Source organism: Odocoileus virginianus, chromosome 24 (genome assembly GCF_023699985.2).
Source record: "Odocoileus virginianus isolate 20LAN1187 ecotype Illinois chromosome 24, Ovbor_1.2, whole genome shotgun sequence".
NCBI lineage: Eukaryota > Metazoa > Chordata > Mammalia > Artiodactyla > Cervidae > Odocoileus > Odocoileus virginianus.
In genome coordinates, this window is record NC_069697.1 from 4,093,406 (window position 1) to 4,111,782 (window position 18,377).

Genomic DNA, 18,377 nt, shown 5'->3' on the forward strand with positions numbered 1-18,377 from the left:
TTTGTCTCATCAACAAATAATCTTTTTTTCTACCCTTGATGATAAACTATGACTTCCTTTTAGTTCTCTGTTCCATTGATTGCTTTTGTCCACATTTCTTTTTTTTCTATTTATTTTTGGCTCTGCTTCTTGAGTTGTCTTTTCTCAAACGTCCAGTGATTATCAGCACTCCTTAATATGTGAAAATGAGAAGCTGATTGAAGGAAGTGTCTAGGTGTGGGCTGGTGGAGGGTATAAACCTGGCTATCTAACAAAGCAGGAGAAGCAGCCTGCTCGTCCAGCATTTTAATATGTAGATGTTTATATAACGCCACTGTTCTTAGCACCAACAGTCACCCCTACCTTATCCTGTATCTGCTGTCCAGAGTTCTGTGGCATAGTTTCTCCAGACTGCACCTGTTGCCTGAAGGATGGATGTGGTAAGGAAGTTCCCTGACTTCTCAGGGAAGTGCCAGGGAGCAGGCAAGTTCAACCGATGTGCAGGTGCTAAACCAACCATGTTGCTCATCATACCTCAGCCTTGTTCTAGGCATTCTGCAAGGCAAATTAGATCAGTTCTTGTAGGTACTTCACCTCCTGTAGGTATTTGGATTTCTATTTCTTCTACCCAAGTCCATCAAATCTCCCCCAACGTTTTGTTGTCTAATCATTTTTCGAAATCTTTCATCCATAATTGTCTCTTCTGTTGTCTTTATCCCTGTGGTTAATCCTTTTTTGATTCTTCATTGGTATTTTAGTGAAGTTTTTGTAGGGAAAGCTAATGGACAAGAGTGGTCAATCCATTAAACTTAACTGGAAGGGCTCAGTAGTTAGCAGTTGATATTTCTAAAACATTGGACAGTATCATAGCATGCATATGGATGGGTTGGAGGTCATACATATTGTTATGTATCATTTGCAGCATTAGAATATCATTTATGACTCTACCTTCGAAGTATGGTCAAAATTTGAACACCCCAGAAGCTGTCATCCTAATCCAGTGATGTCATTTTAAACCAGGACTCTACCATCTGTCATGTAGACTGAAACAATGTAGCAAATGAGAAAAGCCAATCTGGATTTATCCTGACTGCCTGCAATCTGCCCAATAGCTGACTTCAGCTCCAAGTTATGCCTGCTAGCCTTCAGAAGAGAGGTCCTAGCTAAGGCTTGAATTGTTCAATGAGTACAATGCCTAGCAGTCATTTCACAGAATAGGCTTTCAATTTTCCCCCAGATTTAAATCTGACCTAACATTCATTTCCTGCCTTAATATGTGCTCACCAGCCACTTAACTCCCTTTCATTTCTGCCTTCTATAGAAGGGACATAGACCACTGACAACCATGTATTCTATGGCAAGAGAAAGAGTGTGGCATATAAAACAGAAAAATCTCTTTAATGCAAGAAAAGATCTTTAATACATGAAGCTTCACTGACAAGAACAATCTCAGTTGATGTTTTGTCAGTCAGTCAGTCAGTTCAGTCGCTCAGTCGTGTCCGATTCTTTGCGACCCCATGAATCGCAGCACGCCAAGCCTCCCTGTCCATCACAAACTCCCGGAGTTTACTCAAACTCATTCCCATCGAGTCAGTGATGACATCCCGCCATCTCATCCTCTGTCGTCCCCTTCTCCTCCTGCCTCCAATCCCTCCCAGCTTCAGGTTCTTTTCCAATGAGTCAACTCTTCGCATCAGGTGGCCAAAGTATTGGAGTTTCAGCTTCAGCTTCAGTCCTTCCAATGAACACCCAGGACTTATCTCCCGCAGGATGGACTGGTTGGATCTCCTTGCAGTCCAAGGTACTCTCAAGAGTCTTCCCCAACACCACAGTTCAAAAGCAGCAATTTTTCGGCACTCAGCTTTCTTCACAGTCCAACCCTCACATCCACACATGACCACTGGAAAAACCATAGCCTTGACTAGATGGACCTTTGTTGGCAAAGTAATGTCTTTGCTTTTTAATATGCTATCTAGGTTGGTCATAACTTTCCTTCCAAGGAGTAAGCGTCTTTTAATTTCATGGCTGCAGTCACCATCTGGAGTGATTTTGGAGCCCCCAAAAATAAAGTCTGACACTGTTTACACTGTCTCCCCATCTATTTCCCATGAGGTGATGGGACCAGATGCCATGATCTTAGTTTTCTGAATGTTGAGCTTTAAGCCAACTTTTTCACTCTCCTCTTTCACTTTCATTAAGAGGCTTTTTAGTTCCTCTTCACTTCCTTCTATAAGGGTGGTGTCATCTGCATATCTGAGGTTATTGATATTTCTCCCAGCAATCTTGATTCCAGCTTGTGCTTCTTCCAACCCAGCATTTCTCATGATGTACTCTGCATATAAGTTAAATAAGCAGGGTGACAATATACAGCCTTGATGTACTCCTTTTCCTATTTGGAACCAGTCTGAGGTTCCATGTCCAGTTCTAACTGTTGCTTCCTGACCTGCATACAGGTTTCTCAAGAGGCAGGCCAGGTGGTCTGGTATTCCCATCTCTTTCAGAATTTTCCACAGTTTATTGTGATCCACACAGTCGAAGACTTTGGCACAGTCAATAAAGCAGAAACAGATATTTTTCTGGAACTCTTCTGCTTTTTCAATGATCCAGCAGATACTGGCAATTTGATCTCTGGTTTCTCTGCCTTTTCTAAAACCAGCTTGAACATCTGGAAGTTCTTGGTTCATGTATTGCTGAAGACTGGCTTGGAGAATTTTGAGCATTACTTTACTAGCACGTGAGATTAGTGCAATTGTGTGGTAGTTTGAGCATTCTTTGGGATTGCCTTTCTTAGGGATTGGAATGAAAACGGACCTTTTCTAGTCCTGTGGCCACTACTGAGTTTTCCAAATTTCTGGCATATTGAGTGCAGCACTTTAACAGCATCATCTTTCAGGATTTGAAATAGCTCAACTGGAATTCCATCACATCCACTAGCTTTGTTTGTAGTGATGCTTTCTAAGGCTGACTTGACTTCACATTCCAGGATGTCTGGCTCTAGGTGAGTGATCACATCACTGTGATTATCTGGGTCGTGAAGATCTTTTTTGTACAGTTCCTGTCTGTATTCTTGCCACCTCTTCTTAATATCTTCTGTTTCTCTTAGGTCCATATCATTTCTGTCCTTTATTGAGCCCATTTTTGCATGAAATGTTCCCTTGATATCTCTAATTTTCTTGAAGAGATCTCTAGTCTTTCCCATTATGTTGTTTTCCTCTATTTCTTTGCATTGATGGCTGAGGAAGGCTTTCTTATCTCTCCTTGCTATTCTTTGGAACTCTGCATTCAGATGGGATAATCTTTCCTTTTCTCCTTTGCTTTTCACTTCTCTTCTTTTCACAGCTATTTGTAAGGCCTCCTCAGACAACCATTTTGCCTTTTTGCATTTCTTTTCCATGGGGATGGCCTTGATCCCTGTCTCCTGTACAATGTCATGAACCTCCGTCCATAGTTCATCAGGCTCTCTATCAGATCTAGTCCCTTAAATCTATTTCTCACTTCCACTGTATAGTCATAAGGGATCTGATTTAGGTCATACCTGAATGGTCTAGTGGTTATCCCTACTCTCTTCAGTTTAAGTCTGAATTTGGCAATAAGGAGTTCATGATCTGAGCCACAGTCAGCTCCGGGTCTTGGTTTTGCTGACTGTACAGAGCTGCTTCATTTTTGGCTGCAAAGAATATAATCAATCTGATTTCGGTGTTGGCCATCTGGTGATGTCCATGTGTAGAGTCTTCTCTTGTGCTGTTGGAAGAGGGTGTTTGCTATGACCCGTGCGTTCTCTTGTCAAAACTCTATTAGCCTTTGCCCTGCTTCATTCCGTACTCCAAAGCCAAATTTCCCTGTTACTCCAGGTGTTTCTTGACTTCCTACTTTTGCATTCCAGTCCCCTATAATGAAAAGGACATCTTTTTTGGGTATTAGTTCTAAAAGATCTTGTAGGTCTTCATAGAACCGTTCAACTTTGGCTTCTTCAGCATTACTGGTTGGGGCATAGACTTGGATTACCGTGATATTGAATGGTTTGCCTTGGAAACAAACAGAGACCATTCTGTCGTTTTTGAGATTGCATCCAAGTACTGCATTTCGGACTCTTTTGTTGACTATGATGTTTTGTAGTTTTGTCAAAATACATGCAGTAAACTTTCATTGAGTAACCAACCTTCTCTTGCTGATTGTGTAAATACCTTTCTTCAGCAAACCCATAAAGAAAGATATGAATCACATGGTCTTGAGAGGAGGTAGTTGGTCTAGTACTAAGATTAGGAACTTAGCCTTGAACAGTTGACCACAAGTTCAGTTAATGCAGCTGGCAGAATGGTCCTGGAAGCATATGAAATACCACTTTCAAGCCTGCCAGAATAATCTGGGAATGCTTCAAAGTGAGCTTATATATATATATATAGACATATAATTTCATTTATTTAATGTAGTTGTTTATTTCTGACTGCGCTGGGTCTTCACTGCTGTGCACAGGCTTTCTCTGGTTGTGGGCGAGCGGGCGCTACTCTTCACTGTGTGCAAGCACTCCTCATTGCGGGGGCTTCTCTTGTTGAGCAGTGTGGGCTCTAGACACTGGGGCTTCAGGATTTGCAGCACTGCAGGCTTGGTAGCTGTGGCACGCAGGCTCTAGAGCACAGGTTCAGTAGTTAGGGCACGTGGGCTTAGTTGCCCCGTGGCATGTGGGATCCTCCTGGACCAGAGATCAAACCCATGTCCCCTGCATCGACTGGCAAATTCCTATTCTCTGCACCACCAGGGAAGTCTAGGGAGCTTTTTAGAAAACCAGTGGACACAAGGGAAAATGCATGCCCCCCCCCCCACTTTTATCCCAATTTTTCTAACCACAAGAGAGACCTGCAAACAATTAGGTTACGCCCATTCTCAACCACCTGCACTCTTTTTCCAAGAATCTTAAAATTCATCATGTATACCATTGACCTCATCTTGCCCCAAGCTACCTACTACTCCATCAGTACCTCATATTTTTTAATCTTCTCTTTTACCTTATCATTCTTATGTAGTACCCTTGCTTTATTCTCATAAATGCTTTTTGCCTTACTTTATCTTGCCCAATATTAATTCTGCCAGATTAACTTTTTTTGAATGGTATATATTTTTTTGAATAGTATATATTTCCTCACCCATTTCTGTGTAGTTTTGACTTAGGGGATTAGTTATTTAATTCGGGTGTCCCTTACAAGCTGAATGTGCCTAAAATGCTTATTCTTGTTATTCAATGTGATAAAAATCTGCCTGGTAAAATTAGCCCAATTGTATTTATTATGGTTACTACTACATTATGATTTTATTACAATCGTATTTTGTGGCTTCTGTTTATCCAAAGTTTTTCTTAGATTCCTTCCCCACTTATCTTCCATTTGATAAATACTGTTTAACTGTTTTATTTTTTATTGGGGTATACCTGATTAACAATTTTGTGATAGTTTGAGCTGAATAGCAAAGCAACTCAGCCATACATATACATGCATCCATCCTCCCCCATCTCCCCTCCCCTCCAGGCCACCACATAACGCTGAGCAGTTCCATGTGCTCCACAGGAGGCCCTTGTTGGTTATCCATTTTAAATGTAGCAATGCGTATATGTCCGTTTTTATGTTTTCTTTTTTCTGTAATGGTTTTTAAAGCTGTAGATTGCATTTTTATTCTTTTTGGTGACTTCAACTAAAATGTTGATATGAGTACTTCACTGTAATTTTTAGCAAAATTTAACAGTATTTTTACCTCTACCCCTAACCGATCATGTCATCTTTCACAATCCCTTCCCACACAATGTTATTGAGTTTTCATTTTATTCTTTATTTTAAATGCACACGCAAGATTACTTTTTATCATCCACTAAGTTCTTTTAATATTTTGTCATTTGCTTGCATTTAGAGCAGAAGATATGAACTGTCTTTGAGTGGAAGCCCTTTAATCTATGAACATGTGTAAGTCTCTCCCTGCTATTCTGAGGGGTTCCAATGCTGTCAACAGGTTCTCAAAGGGGAACGTTATTGAAAGATTAAAAGTCACTCACCCTTAGCATAAAATCCAAGTCCCTTTATAAGGCATGCAAGACTATCCAGGACCTGCTCTTACCAGTTCCTCTGGGCTTCTGTCACTCCTTGTTGGGCTAGTCAAATTCCAGTCAAAGAAAAATGGATGGGAACACACACACACACACACACACACACGCACCCTACCTCCTAGGTTGGCCCTTACTTCTGTGCATTTGCTCATGTCTTTCTCCTCCACACTTCTCCCATCCCTGTCCCTGATACTCACTGACTCTCCTCGTCCTTTAAGAAGTATCTCTGGGTTCAATTCCTATAAGCATTTTCCTCTGATTAGCCACCACCATCACATGGCTGGGGCTTCCATAATTCCTGATATTTTATAATTTGGCTTATATTTATACCACACAGCTCTTTCCCACATGAGATAGTCACACAAATGTAGTAACTAGGTGGTTTGTGTTTGTATTCTCTCAGGGCATGCACAGTGCCTGGCATATAGGAAGTATTCAATATAAACTTGCTGAAGGAAATAACAAAGAAGAACTATGGGCCTGCTTAAGGGTAAAAAGCAATTAGGCTAAACACTTTCAATTAAGATTAGTGTTTATCTATAGCTTCAGAATTAGCCAACCATAAGGAACATCAGTGAGACTCTTGACGAAGAAACTAGAATTCAGTGATTTAGTTGGAAAATAATACTCTATAGGGATTGGACAAAATAACTGTGTGTGTAAACATACACACATGAGGCATTTATTTTTACTCCATTTTTCTAAAAGATGACTTCCTCTGACTGAGCCCTGAGGAAAAGCTTGCTCAGAAGATACAATTGATAGGTCCTAACTTGGGGATGGGACAGGGAAGCTTTCAAAGTAACAGAGGAAAACTGGGAAATAGTAATCTGACTTCACTGAAAAATATCTTTAAGCCAAGAAAAGGACAGAGCTGCATATAAACATGCTGTTTATAAAACAGAGATAGTAAAGAAAAATGTGGAGAACAGCAAATATTTAATATAAGGAATATGGATATTATACCATTGCAGTCCAGTCTTAAAATATGCAGAGAAAACTCCTGAATAGTAGAGCAAAGTTGATAATCGACATTATAGTATAAAATTCTGAAATTAAAAATAACCAAAGTGAGAAATGGAAAAATTAGAAAATGTCCAGTGTTAAATGAACAAGCTGAAGTCAATACTGGGATATGTCTTAATAAAAGTCTTAAATTTCAAGGGAGAAAAAAAAGAATTCTCTAAATTTCAAAAGCAGAAGAATAGTAAACAGCTTCCTACCAGGTAACCAAATTGAAGAGTGCTTTGGACTACCAAAGACAGTGGAGTGATGTCTCCAAAAGTCTAAAGAGAGAACAGGTGGTCTAAGACTTTAATCTCAAGTTTCCCCTACTGCTTGGTGACTATAGGAGACATGCTGAAAGAGACCACTTAGAACATTGATGACTAAAATGTTACAGGAAAACTCAAAATAAACCTTTAGATGTCTTATAAATTGACTACTCACTTTAGTGATTCTTAAATAATAAAGAGGAGAAGATAAAAGTGATCATTTAAGAAGGTGAGAAGGAAACATTCAGAAGGAGAAGTTGGTGCGGAATTTGAATAACTCCAGTAATTTTTGGAACATAATCAACTTACAAAAATGTCAGTTTTTCACAAAGAAATCATAAAAATATGACAGGATAGACAAGATAAATATATGATATAAAAATGATCCTAATGCATTGGGATTATTAAGGTAGATACAATTTTAGTATTGTATCAGTGAACAAATATTTATTTTATATTTATGTGCCAAACACAAAGCCAGGAACTGTGCCAGACAATGAGAATATAGTAATGAACAACTATAAATGTCAATTGTCTTCTCAAGGAAGATAATAATTGATTTAGACAATACCAGTGGCAAAGTGATATAAAGGGTAAAGAGAATGTTATGGAGGTATAAAAAAAAAGAGCACTAATATTTCTGACATTACAGATGAAACTTGAAAGTGGTTTTAAAACTGTTCACAAGAAATTTCACAAATAGTCACTTTCTAAATGATACTAAAATACAAAGAAAAACATAAATAGCAAATGCATCAAATGCATCAAAACTTAGCCCTGTCCTCCAGCCTTCATTGCCTTAGGTGGCTCCATTTCAACTTGTTTATGTATCATCTTGTCTTTTCCCCTTTTGCATGACATACATACACACACACATTGTCACTTAGAGTATTTTTTCTACATGTCGTCAATCACTTATCACAGTTATTATAATCATTGACTTCTGGATCTGCAGTATCCAGGATCCATAAGCCTGCTTGAGGACAGAAAGCATTTTTCATTCTACTTTGTACCATGAAGATCTAGCACAGGGAAACCCTTCCTTCTCGGTCTCAGTAAAAACTCAATATTTACTCTTCCGCCCCAGGTGGGCCCATATCCATTATAATCTCCTTACACTCCCCCTGGGCTTCCCTGGTGTTCAGACAGTAAAGAATCTGCCCGCAGTACAGGAGACTGGGCTTTCCTGGGTCAGGAAGATCCCCTGGAGAAGGGAATGGTTACCCACTCCAGTATTCTGGCCTGGAGAATTCCATGGACAGAGGAGCATAGCAGGCTAAAGTCCATGGGGTCACAAAGAGTCAGACACGACAGAGCAACTCACACACACACACGCACACACACACCCCACTCCAGATAGAACTTTAGGCCCTGAATGGAGTTGTTGGCATTTCTACTTCATATCTTGGAACAATAAAAACAAAAGCTTGCTTCTCTTCTTGGAGTAGGACTGGAGGGATACTGGAGGGATCTCGTCTATTCTCTTCTGTATCTTATAGGAATAAGAACCAAACATAAATTATTATCTCCACAAATTATGTTATATTTATCTGAGTCATTGGTGAAACTGTTAGAGGAAATAAAATATTTTCAGCAAGAAAATTACATGATGCTTAATCTAAGACCATAATAAATAAACTCACTAGTTACCAGAACTAACATAATATAAAGAGTAACTGCTACAGTGGTAAAATACATGTTCTGCAAGGTTTTACATTACTATTCAATTTGGTGATCTTTTATAAAGTATAACATTTTAGAGTCTATGTATCACACATTCTATCAGATAACTTTCTACCACACAACTGAAATCACAGACATATCATTTCTGTTTTCTCCTTTAGTGTCTCCAAAAAATTTTATAAACTGTTGCCATATTAATTAAATCCCCTGAATACTTGACAGAATGTTTTTAATATCCTTGCTTAATTCAAAGTTTGACATGAAAGTGAAGGTGAGAGTCGTTCAGTTGTGTCTGAATCTTTGTGACCCCATGACTATATAGTCCATGGAATTCTCCATGCCAGAATACTGGAGTGGGTAGCCTTTCCCTTCTCCAGGAGATCTTCCCAAACCAGGGATTGAACCCATGTCTCCCACATTGCAGGCAGATTCTTTACCAGCTGAGCCACCAGGGGAGCCCAAGAATACTGGAGTGGACAGCCTATCCCTTCTGTAGGCATCTTCCTGACCCAGGAATTGAACTGGGATCTCTTGCATTGCAGGCAGATTCTTTACCAGCTGAGCTACACCAGGGAAGCCAAAAAATTAACCCCAAAATTTAGCAGTTTAAAGCAGCCATTTTATTTTGTTCACAAAGTTATGGATCAATTATACCTCAAAAAATCTGAAATTTAGAAGAAAAAAAAAGGATTTGGAAGTACTAAGAGTTCAGCTGGGTGGTTCTTATTTGGAGTCTATCATGTAAATATAGTGAGATGGGCCTGAAATTAACCCAAAATGACTCACTCACCTGGCAGATAATTGATACCTGCTACTGGCTGGGAATGCAGATCTGGCTATTGATTACAGCACCTGCATTTGGCCTCTGCAATTTTTCAGTCTCATGTAGTCTGACTTCTTACCTTATGGCTTAAAAGTATCAACAAATATGGCAGAAATCAGGTGACCGTTTCTTACCTAATCTGAGAAGTAACAGCATTAATGCAGCCAAAACCATTGTTCCAAACAAGTAACAAGTTACCCAGAACCAAGGAGAGGGGAAATGGATCCCATTTCCTGATGTGAAGCCAGGTTCACTATGCAAGAACACTGCATGGGATGACGCGTTATTGCAGCCATCTTTGGAAAAAATCACTTATAGAATTACGGACAAACAATGGTCTTAATGTAACACATCAAGCATATTAGGAACGTTGCCTAAAGTCTCTATGGATATAAAATTAGTTCACATGTGTGTGTGTTAGTCACTCAGTCATGTCCAACTCTGTGATCCCATGGACTGTAGCCCTCTAGGCTCTTCTGTCCATGGTATTCTCCAGGCAAGGATACTGGAGTGGGTTACCATTTCCTTTTCCAGGGGATCCTCCCAACCCAGGGATTGAACCTGGGTCTCTTCCATTGAAGGCAGATTTTTTTACCATTTGAACCACCAGGGTATTTTATTACTGATCACTAAATAATTGTTAGACTTAATACAAGATTTTTAATTTCATTCATTGATAAATGAAGAGAATTGATAATAATGAGAAGTTTATTAGATGCAGGAGTAAATGGTGACATACAAATTATTTCTACCCATGATATACATCTCTTTAAAACAATAGCTGTTTTAAAAAAGGTGAAAAAAAAAACAGTTTTTAAGATTGCCATTAGGGATTAATCAGAAAAAAATAAGGAAAACTTTGATTATTTCAAGCAAGAAAACAAAGGAATTATGTTACCTTTGTCTGCTGGATTGTGCCAAATACTGTACCTAGATATGTATTTACATTTACATCTTTAATTATATCCATTTGTATATCTATATTCAACTTTCAGATGAAGAAGTAGAGACTCAGTGATACTAACTTGCTTCCTAAAGTCCTATAGCTGATTTAGACCAGGGCTCAAGTTTGAAGGCAGTATTGTGACTTTAATACTTGTGCTCTTTCCACATCATTTGTATTAAAATGTTCCTGTAAGCACATACTTCTCCTTAATTTAGTGGTCATCTGAATACTTCTCCCAAATTACTGTTCCTTGACAACTTAAAAGTTCTACAAGAATCTCTTCAACTACCGAATAAGTGTCCAACTTTGATAAGTGATTTCCTTGAATTGCAGTAATTTGTTTCACATTGGCTTTCTCATCATCTAAAACTCTCAAAAAACTCAACAGAGAGTTAGAAAGGTGAGGAATCTTCATTTATATATGAATGCATTCAGCCATGGTTCAGAAATCCCATTCTAACTTGATAAAAAGAATAGTTAAACACAACAGGGACCATGATTGTTTTCTCCTTGCATAAAATCTTTCAGAGAGAGGTAATTTTTTTATTCAAATCCTTCCAAATAATTTTGTATACCCCAAAACTATACAAATCAGCTTATATGAGTTATTAGAGAAATCTGACAATGTGTATCCACTAATACTTTCCTAAAATCTCCATGACCAAATTTCCAAAACCTTTGCTGTTTCAGCTTTTATTGATATGTAGAACATTTCAACTACCATCTCAATAATATCTTAATAATCGAGTATTTTCAGGATGGTGTGTTGTTATTAATATTATTCCCCTGGAATGACATGGACAGCTCTTCCATGCTCTGCTGTGCCTCGTTTATGCTTGTGATAGTGATCATGAATTCGGTTTTGGAATTTTTAACTCTACTATTGTCGGCATTGTGCCATGCCATATTTGCGTCTGTGGTGCCTTCTGCAGTGTCTGACCAAGAGCTGACAGCTAATTTAGGAGTAGCTAGTTTAGTTGCACACAAGTAATAGCTTCTTTGTAGTAACTCTGACGTCCCCTCACTCCCTCAAATCTCTGAGGTTGGTGAGAACTAGCTATTGCTTCTATCCTCACTATCCAGTTATAACGAAACAAATTTCAGTGTAAATTCTGCCACATGAAACAGATTCTTATTAATAAGCACATCTTAGCAAGGAGGCACAGATAGATTCCACAGCCTCTTCTCTAAACTCAGTGAAATTCCAGCAGCCTGCCCCTCTGGGAGCTCCAGTCAATGCTGCACCTGAAAGGCTCGCCAGAGGAAGCTGCAGCCACACTCCAGGGAAGGGATCTGGTGACTGGATCTTTAACAACCGGTCAGTCCAAAGTCGTCGTGATCCCCAGGTGGACACAGGACCATTTAAGACTCTCACAAGACTGCAGTCACCATCTGCAGTGAATTTGGAGCCCAAGAAAATTAAGTCTTTCGAGGTTTCCATCGTTTCCCCATCTATTCCCCATTAACAGTTGCTGTTACTAAATCTCACATGTATCCTGTCAAGAGATTTTGATTTAACACCTACCACAGGTCAGACACTGTGCTAGACACCAGGGTCATAATGCTATCTTACAAACTAGTGGGAGAGACACAAGCAAATTAATCACTAGAGTATAAAGTGATAAATGCCAGATTAAAGTCACACCCAGGGGGCCAACGGAATCCCAAAGAAGAGCAGCCACATCAGACTCAAAAGTTTGTCTGAGTGTAGCTTCTACAAGAGACGGTTCTTGAGGTAGTATTAGAACACTACTGTGAGCTGATTTAGATGCACCCAGTGGAAGGAATAATTTTGGACAGGAGTAGTATAGCAGAGCAGTTCTGAAGGAGGAGAAGTTTGAAATCTCACAGCCCGTTTTAAAACTGTACGTAGTTCAGAATGGCCGGAGGGTCATGGAGAGTGAGCAGAGCGGAAAGAGAGGCGCTCGGGGGACGAGGTCGGTGAGGTTTACACGTCAAGGTAAGGAGTCTGAACTTTCCCGAAAGATACGGAGGACAAGGGAGGATTTTAGTCATGTATATTTTGGAAAGATCATTCCAACAGGAATGTGTAGGATGGATGGAAGTAGGATTGGGAAGGGACAGTTGATGAGGGGGTTTGTGGTAAAAGTTTGAGCAAAGACATAAGCCACTGAGAAGAGTGAAAGGGGCAGACTCAAAAGAAGGAAACCAGAGGACTTGAGACTGAGTGGATATAAAGTGTGAGAAAAACTTAGACTATCTCTGCCTCGGGCAATTGTATGGATGGTGTTACACAACAGGTGTTAAATGACTGAATGAAGAAATGATCAAATGAACAGTGACTCCAATAGGAAGCATTTATTCTTTACTTTAGGACGACATCCAGGGCTGTCCCACATGGCACCAGTGGTAAAGAACCCGCCTTCCAATGCAGGAGACATAAGAGATGTGGGTTCAATACCTCGGTCAGGAAGATCCCCTGGAGGAGGGCATGGCAACCCACTCCAGTATTCTTGCCTGGATAATCCCATGGACAGAGGAGCCTGGTGGGCTACAGTCCATGGGGTCGCAAAGATTCAGACACAACTGAAGAAACTTAGCATGGACGGATGGAGACACCCAATAAATAAGTTGTCCTTAGGAGTTATAGAAACATCAAAGTGGGAGGCAATGATGAGAGCTTTCTGTCTTATCAGTTACTAATACAATCCACTGGATTCTCCTTCTCTTGCGTGGCTTCTAGTTTTATAGGCTCAGGTCCTACTTCTTTAAGCACTTTCACTGTCGATGTTTATTCTTGCTGGTCAACCTAGTAATGATTATAACTTATCACAGTATATATTTTATTTTGCAAGCACTGTAATCTCATAAATACATGCTAAATAATCTGTAGTTAGCATAGCTTACTTTACACAATTCTCTCTTGAAGTAATGGACAGCTTAGATTTAGAAATTGAAAGTAATTAATAAACTAAGATGGGTTTTACAGCTGCATCAATATTATGAATTATTCTAAGTGACTCTCCCTGGGCAGAACCACTGGTCCATTAAGCACATATATTCATATATTTAAAATAGGAACATATACTTTTATTGATACTCTACTCCAGTTGCTCTATCATACAAATGTATATTCTTTCCTAATTAAATATAGCTAAAATTCCTACATAATATCTCTTCCTTAATAAAATGTAAATTTTCCCTGAAAATTCTCTAACACTTTAAGTGTAAGAATAGAAACAGTAAAACCAAGATATAGAATTCAATAAATAGTGTGGTTAACTGGAAAAGCAATTCTATACCACAAACAAGTAACTAACCTTTTAAAGATCTTGAGAACAGTGAAATACATTTAACTATAAACTTCATGTAAAATCATTACAACATATAACAATATTTTAAAGCTTATCAAGAGATTTTTTAGAATATGAAGCTTATATTTTTAAATGTAATGTCAGAAGTCCATTATTATGCTATGGATGTTTGAAAATGTAATTTCTATTAAATGCTTTTCTATGAAATTGAATACTGAATAGTAGATTTTACTATACCAAAGCCAAAGAAGAATGTAGACAATGGGACAAAAGCAGAATGATTTATTGTGCCACCAATTATAATATAACAAAATATGCCAAATAACATATCGAATATGTATTTTATAGCTTTATATGGAAAAACAGTGTAAAATAATAAGAAATTAACTATTAAAAAGTTACATCCCTTAAATATAGAGAATCACAAATATTCAGAGAATCACATGCATATTTAAATTAAGAGGTTGGAGGTTTATTTAAGAATAGACTGTTTTATTAATATGTTAAACTCTAGAAGAATCCCAAATTATAGGGTTTTAAATGACTACAGTTGGAGAAATTTTTCCAAGATAAAGCATGTGACTCAGAAATAGTGTTACAGACTTATTTCTGTCAAAATATCTTCCAGCATATTGTTTTAATTGAAATAACCTAATTGAAAAAAATTCCAAGGAATAAAGAATTTAGCTAGTGAAAATAGCACTGAAATACTTATGCATACTTTGTTTCTGATTATTCAGTAGAAAGTTTTAGTACCTCCTCGAATCTTGAAAAAGTACTACTATAAATTTATGGTGTTCACACACATCACACTTCTGATAATGTTGCCAAGGGTATAGATGAATGTAGTTATTTGCCAAAGTTTATTTTTTATAAAGTATGTATTTTCATTTTGAACCACTTCTTATTTTGCTTGACACTGTTTTTTTTCCTAATCTGTTATCTTAATATATAAAATTTTAAATTATTAACTTGAAAGCAACTCTATAAAGTTATTCTTCTCTCTGTATATCCAAGAAGTGAGAAACATAGAAGAATTTAGAAAAAATGATTGCATCTAACTTTTAAATATTTATTTAGGGGAAAAAAAAGTTTCAGTTGTTTAGTATACCAAAAAGAGGTACTATTTAGAATAGCATACATTCATTTTAGGACACAAATGAACTTTTTACAATTTGGTTAAGGATTATTAAATTATCCTTCAGTCCATATAAGTGATAATATACTTTTAAAAATCTTTATTTGATATTCTAAGAAAATATTTCTCTTTCCACTTTGTATTGCTTCTAGTTAAATAACAATTGTATGCCGATAATAAGAATTGCACAGATTAAAAACTGCACAGTTAAAAACAGAATAAAAGAACAGATAGAACTGATCACTAGAATAATTACATTGTGCTCTATTGAACAAACAGTAGCACATGATTTGGAAGACAAGAAATCATAAGACAAGTCAGTGCTTAAATAAGCATTTTTGAGGTAAACCTCCATCATTCTAAATATTCATGTTACAGAAAATATCTATAATCACACTGCATGGAAAATTTCTTTTGCATATCCTTTAATTCATTTAACATTTTCAGATGTTTGAAGCAAGCAGACTATTTCAGTCTCATAGGCTTTGGGCCCAAGTCCAGTTCATCAAATTGAGAATGGTGTCAATTACATTTTGGGGAATAGGTAACAAAAAAATCAACAGGCAAGAAACTTGGTTTCACATAGCTGCTCTCCTATTGTTTGATACAGATGTGACTTTCCTAAGAAAGCTAACAAAAATGACCTCTAAAATATATTCAAGATAAGTAATAAATCAAAAAGACAGATCATTATAAACTTATAAACAGGTGAGCACAAGCATGCATGTGTGTGACTATACATATACACTTCCATCTATCTTTCTGAATGCTTCTCTTTCCAGGCTCAGCTTTTTTAAGAGCACAAAAAACAAACAGAATAAAGAGAATCATAGAGATATACATTCTGGTGTTTGATACTTCACATTCATCTCTCCACACTTAGTGCTGATGACATGTTCATATCTGTGCCGCCTTTCTTGCTTCTACTTGAGCTTAGTCTCCGGCATTGCCGTGCAGACTGACTCATGTAGAAGCAAGAAAGAAAACCTTACACCACCAGACAATTTTTGGAGGTCTTGTGAGATTAAGCAAGACCAAAAAAAAAAAAAAAAAAAAACTAAATCCCCCATGGAGTACATATGATATTAACAAAATCTTCATCATCTACTATCCCTATACTTAGACCTTCATAGTAATCTTCAAATTCACCATATGACACCTCATCAGACTTGTTGCAGGCATCTTTTAATGTCTCTAGAAAAGATGATTTGATTTCTTCCTCTGTGGAGTGTCCTGTAAAATAGTACTGACTATGAAACCATGTCCTTAAAAGTCCAGTGAAATGGCTAACAATAAAGAAATACAACGTATGGCAAAAACCACTACAATATTGTAAAGTAATTAGCCTCCAACTAATAAAAATAAATGGGGGAAAAAAAAGAAATACTTAAGTCACCTGATGAAATCTTTTCAGCAATTTGAAATCTTATGTCAAACTACCCATCAATTTATTTAAACATTTACTTGCATGAACTAGAATTTAATGATGGGGACTTAACTATACATTTGAGGTATCTTTTTAAAAAGTCTGATAGGGTGTATCCTATATATGCATGGGCAAAATAACAGCTACTACTGTAGATATTTTTGTATTTGTTAATGTTTTAGAGAACTCAGTTTCACTCCCATTAGAAGTGAGGAAAGAAAAAAACAATTTCACTGATATATAGGCTGTTAACACAGTAATGCAATGTGTGAAAGGCATTAGTTACTTTATGAAGCAGTTACTCATAACTGCAACTAGAAAATATTACTAGGATTCAGGATTCAGAGGCCTATAAAAATCTTTGCTGGATGAACTTCCAGTTAATTAAATCATTCTAATTTAATCTCTGACATTAAGTAGGCTATTTCTACTGGTGGGTTATATTGAACATGTTTAATTTTAAACTATAGGAAGATGCTATTGAGAATCACATATGTAAAAAAATTTTAATTCTTTAGTTTGCTATTTAAAGTGAGAACATAAAACATCTAAGTCATCCTTTTTAAAAATTGATTTTTTAGCTTAGAACAATAAGCTATTGAAATAAGTATCTCTGATTGTATTATGACTGGTTAAAGAGAAGGAGTGATTTCAGCTTAAATACCTTTTTCTTTAAGTAATTTTTGTATTTTCAACTTTTAATAGACATATGTATGTTTATTCCCTTATTCTGCCTTAAATCTTCAACCATAAGCAGACAATAAAACTCAGAGGACTTGCTCCTCAATTATAAATGTAAATGAAAAAAATAAGTACAAATAATAGACCTATGAATTTTTAAATGAAGAAGCTCTCATATTTCTGGTTTAAAAAATTAACTATTTCCTCTCTTAATGGCCTCAAGTCCATGCTATAAATTATAGATACACTATTAACTCACATTTTTGAAATCTAGTGCATTTTTTTCTTTTTTAAAATTTATTTATTTTAATTGGAGGCTAATTACATTAAAATATTGTGGTGGTTTTTGTCATACACTGACATGAATTAGTCACAGGTGTACATGTGTCCCCCATCCTGAACCCCCCTCCCACCTCCCTCCCATCCCATCCCTCTGGGTCATCCAAGTGTCCCAGCTTTGAGTACCCTGTTTCATGCATCGAACTTAGACTGGTGATCTGTTTCACATATGACAATATACATGTTTCAAAGCTATTCTCTCAAATCATCCCACCCTCGCCTTCTCCCACAGAGTCCAAAATTCGATCCTTTATATCTGTCTAGTACATTTTGACTTGTAGTAGTTACCTGAAATTACTTGAGGATGCTTCTTTGCACAATAACATTTTCTTATGTCTATAAGAGACACACTGCCTGTTTTGTTAAAATCCAGTTTCATAAAGGCCTAAATAAAGAGAAAAATGTTATTTTTTCCTATGAAATCATTAGAACCTAATTTTCCATTCTGCAGTAGGCTATTTTTGAGCTCCAAACAAAGCAGTTTAAAGTACTAAACTGGAATATGCAGGGAGCGTCATTAATACAAGGGGAAAGATACTGGAGCAAGATATTAGGTGACCTGCACTTGAGCATTAGTTCTACCACTTTCTAGCACCCTGACCTTGAGAAAGTAACTTAACCTCTGTTACCCTGGCTTTCCTCTTTTTAACACTGAGGAGTTGGGTAAAAAGCTCACAGTAAAGAATCTGCCTGCAGTGCAGGAGATGAGGGTTTGATCCCTGGGT

General features: G+C 37.3%; 1 protein-coding gene across 1 annotated transcript in view; it reads right to left on the minus strand.

Annotated features, from left to right (window-relative positions):
• Positions 1-14,354: 14,354 nt before the first annotated feature.
• The window catches only part of CAPS2 (calcyphosine 2), a 46,549-nt gene continuing 42,526 nt past the window's right edge, over positions 14,355-18,377 (minus strand). Inside the window, 2 exon segments of the mRNA XM_070454221.1 lie at positions 14,355-16,439; positions 17,941-18,037. Of these exon segments, the coding sequence (XP_070310322.1) occupies positions 16,264-16,439; positions 17,941-18,037 (273 nt within the window). The 3' untranslated portion in view covers positions 14,355-16,263.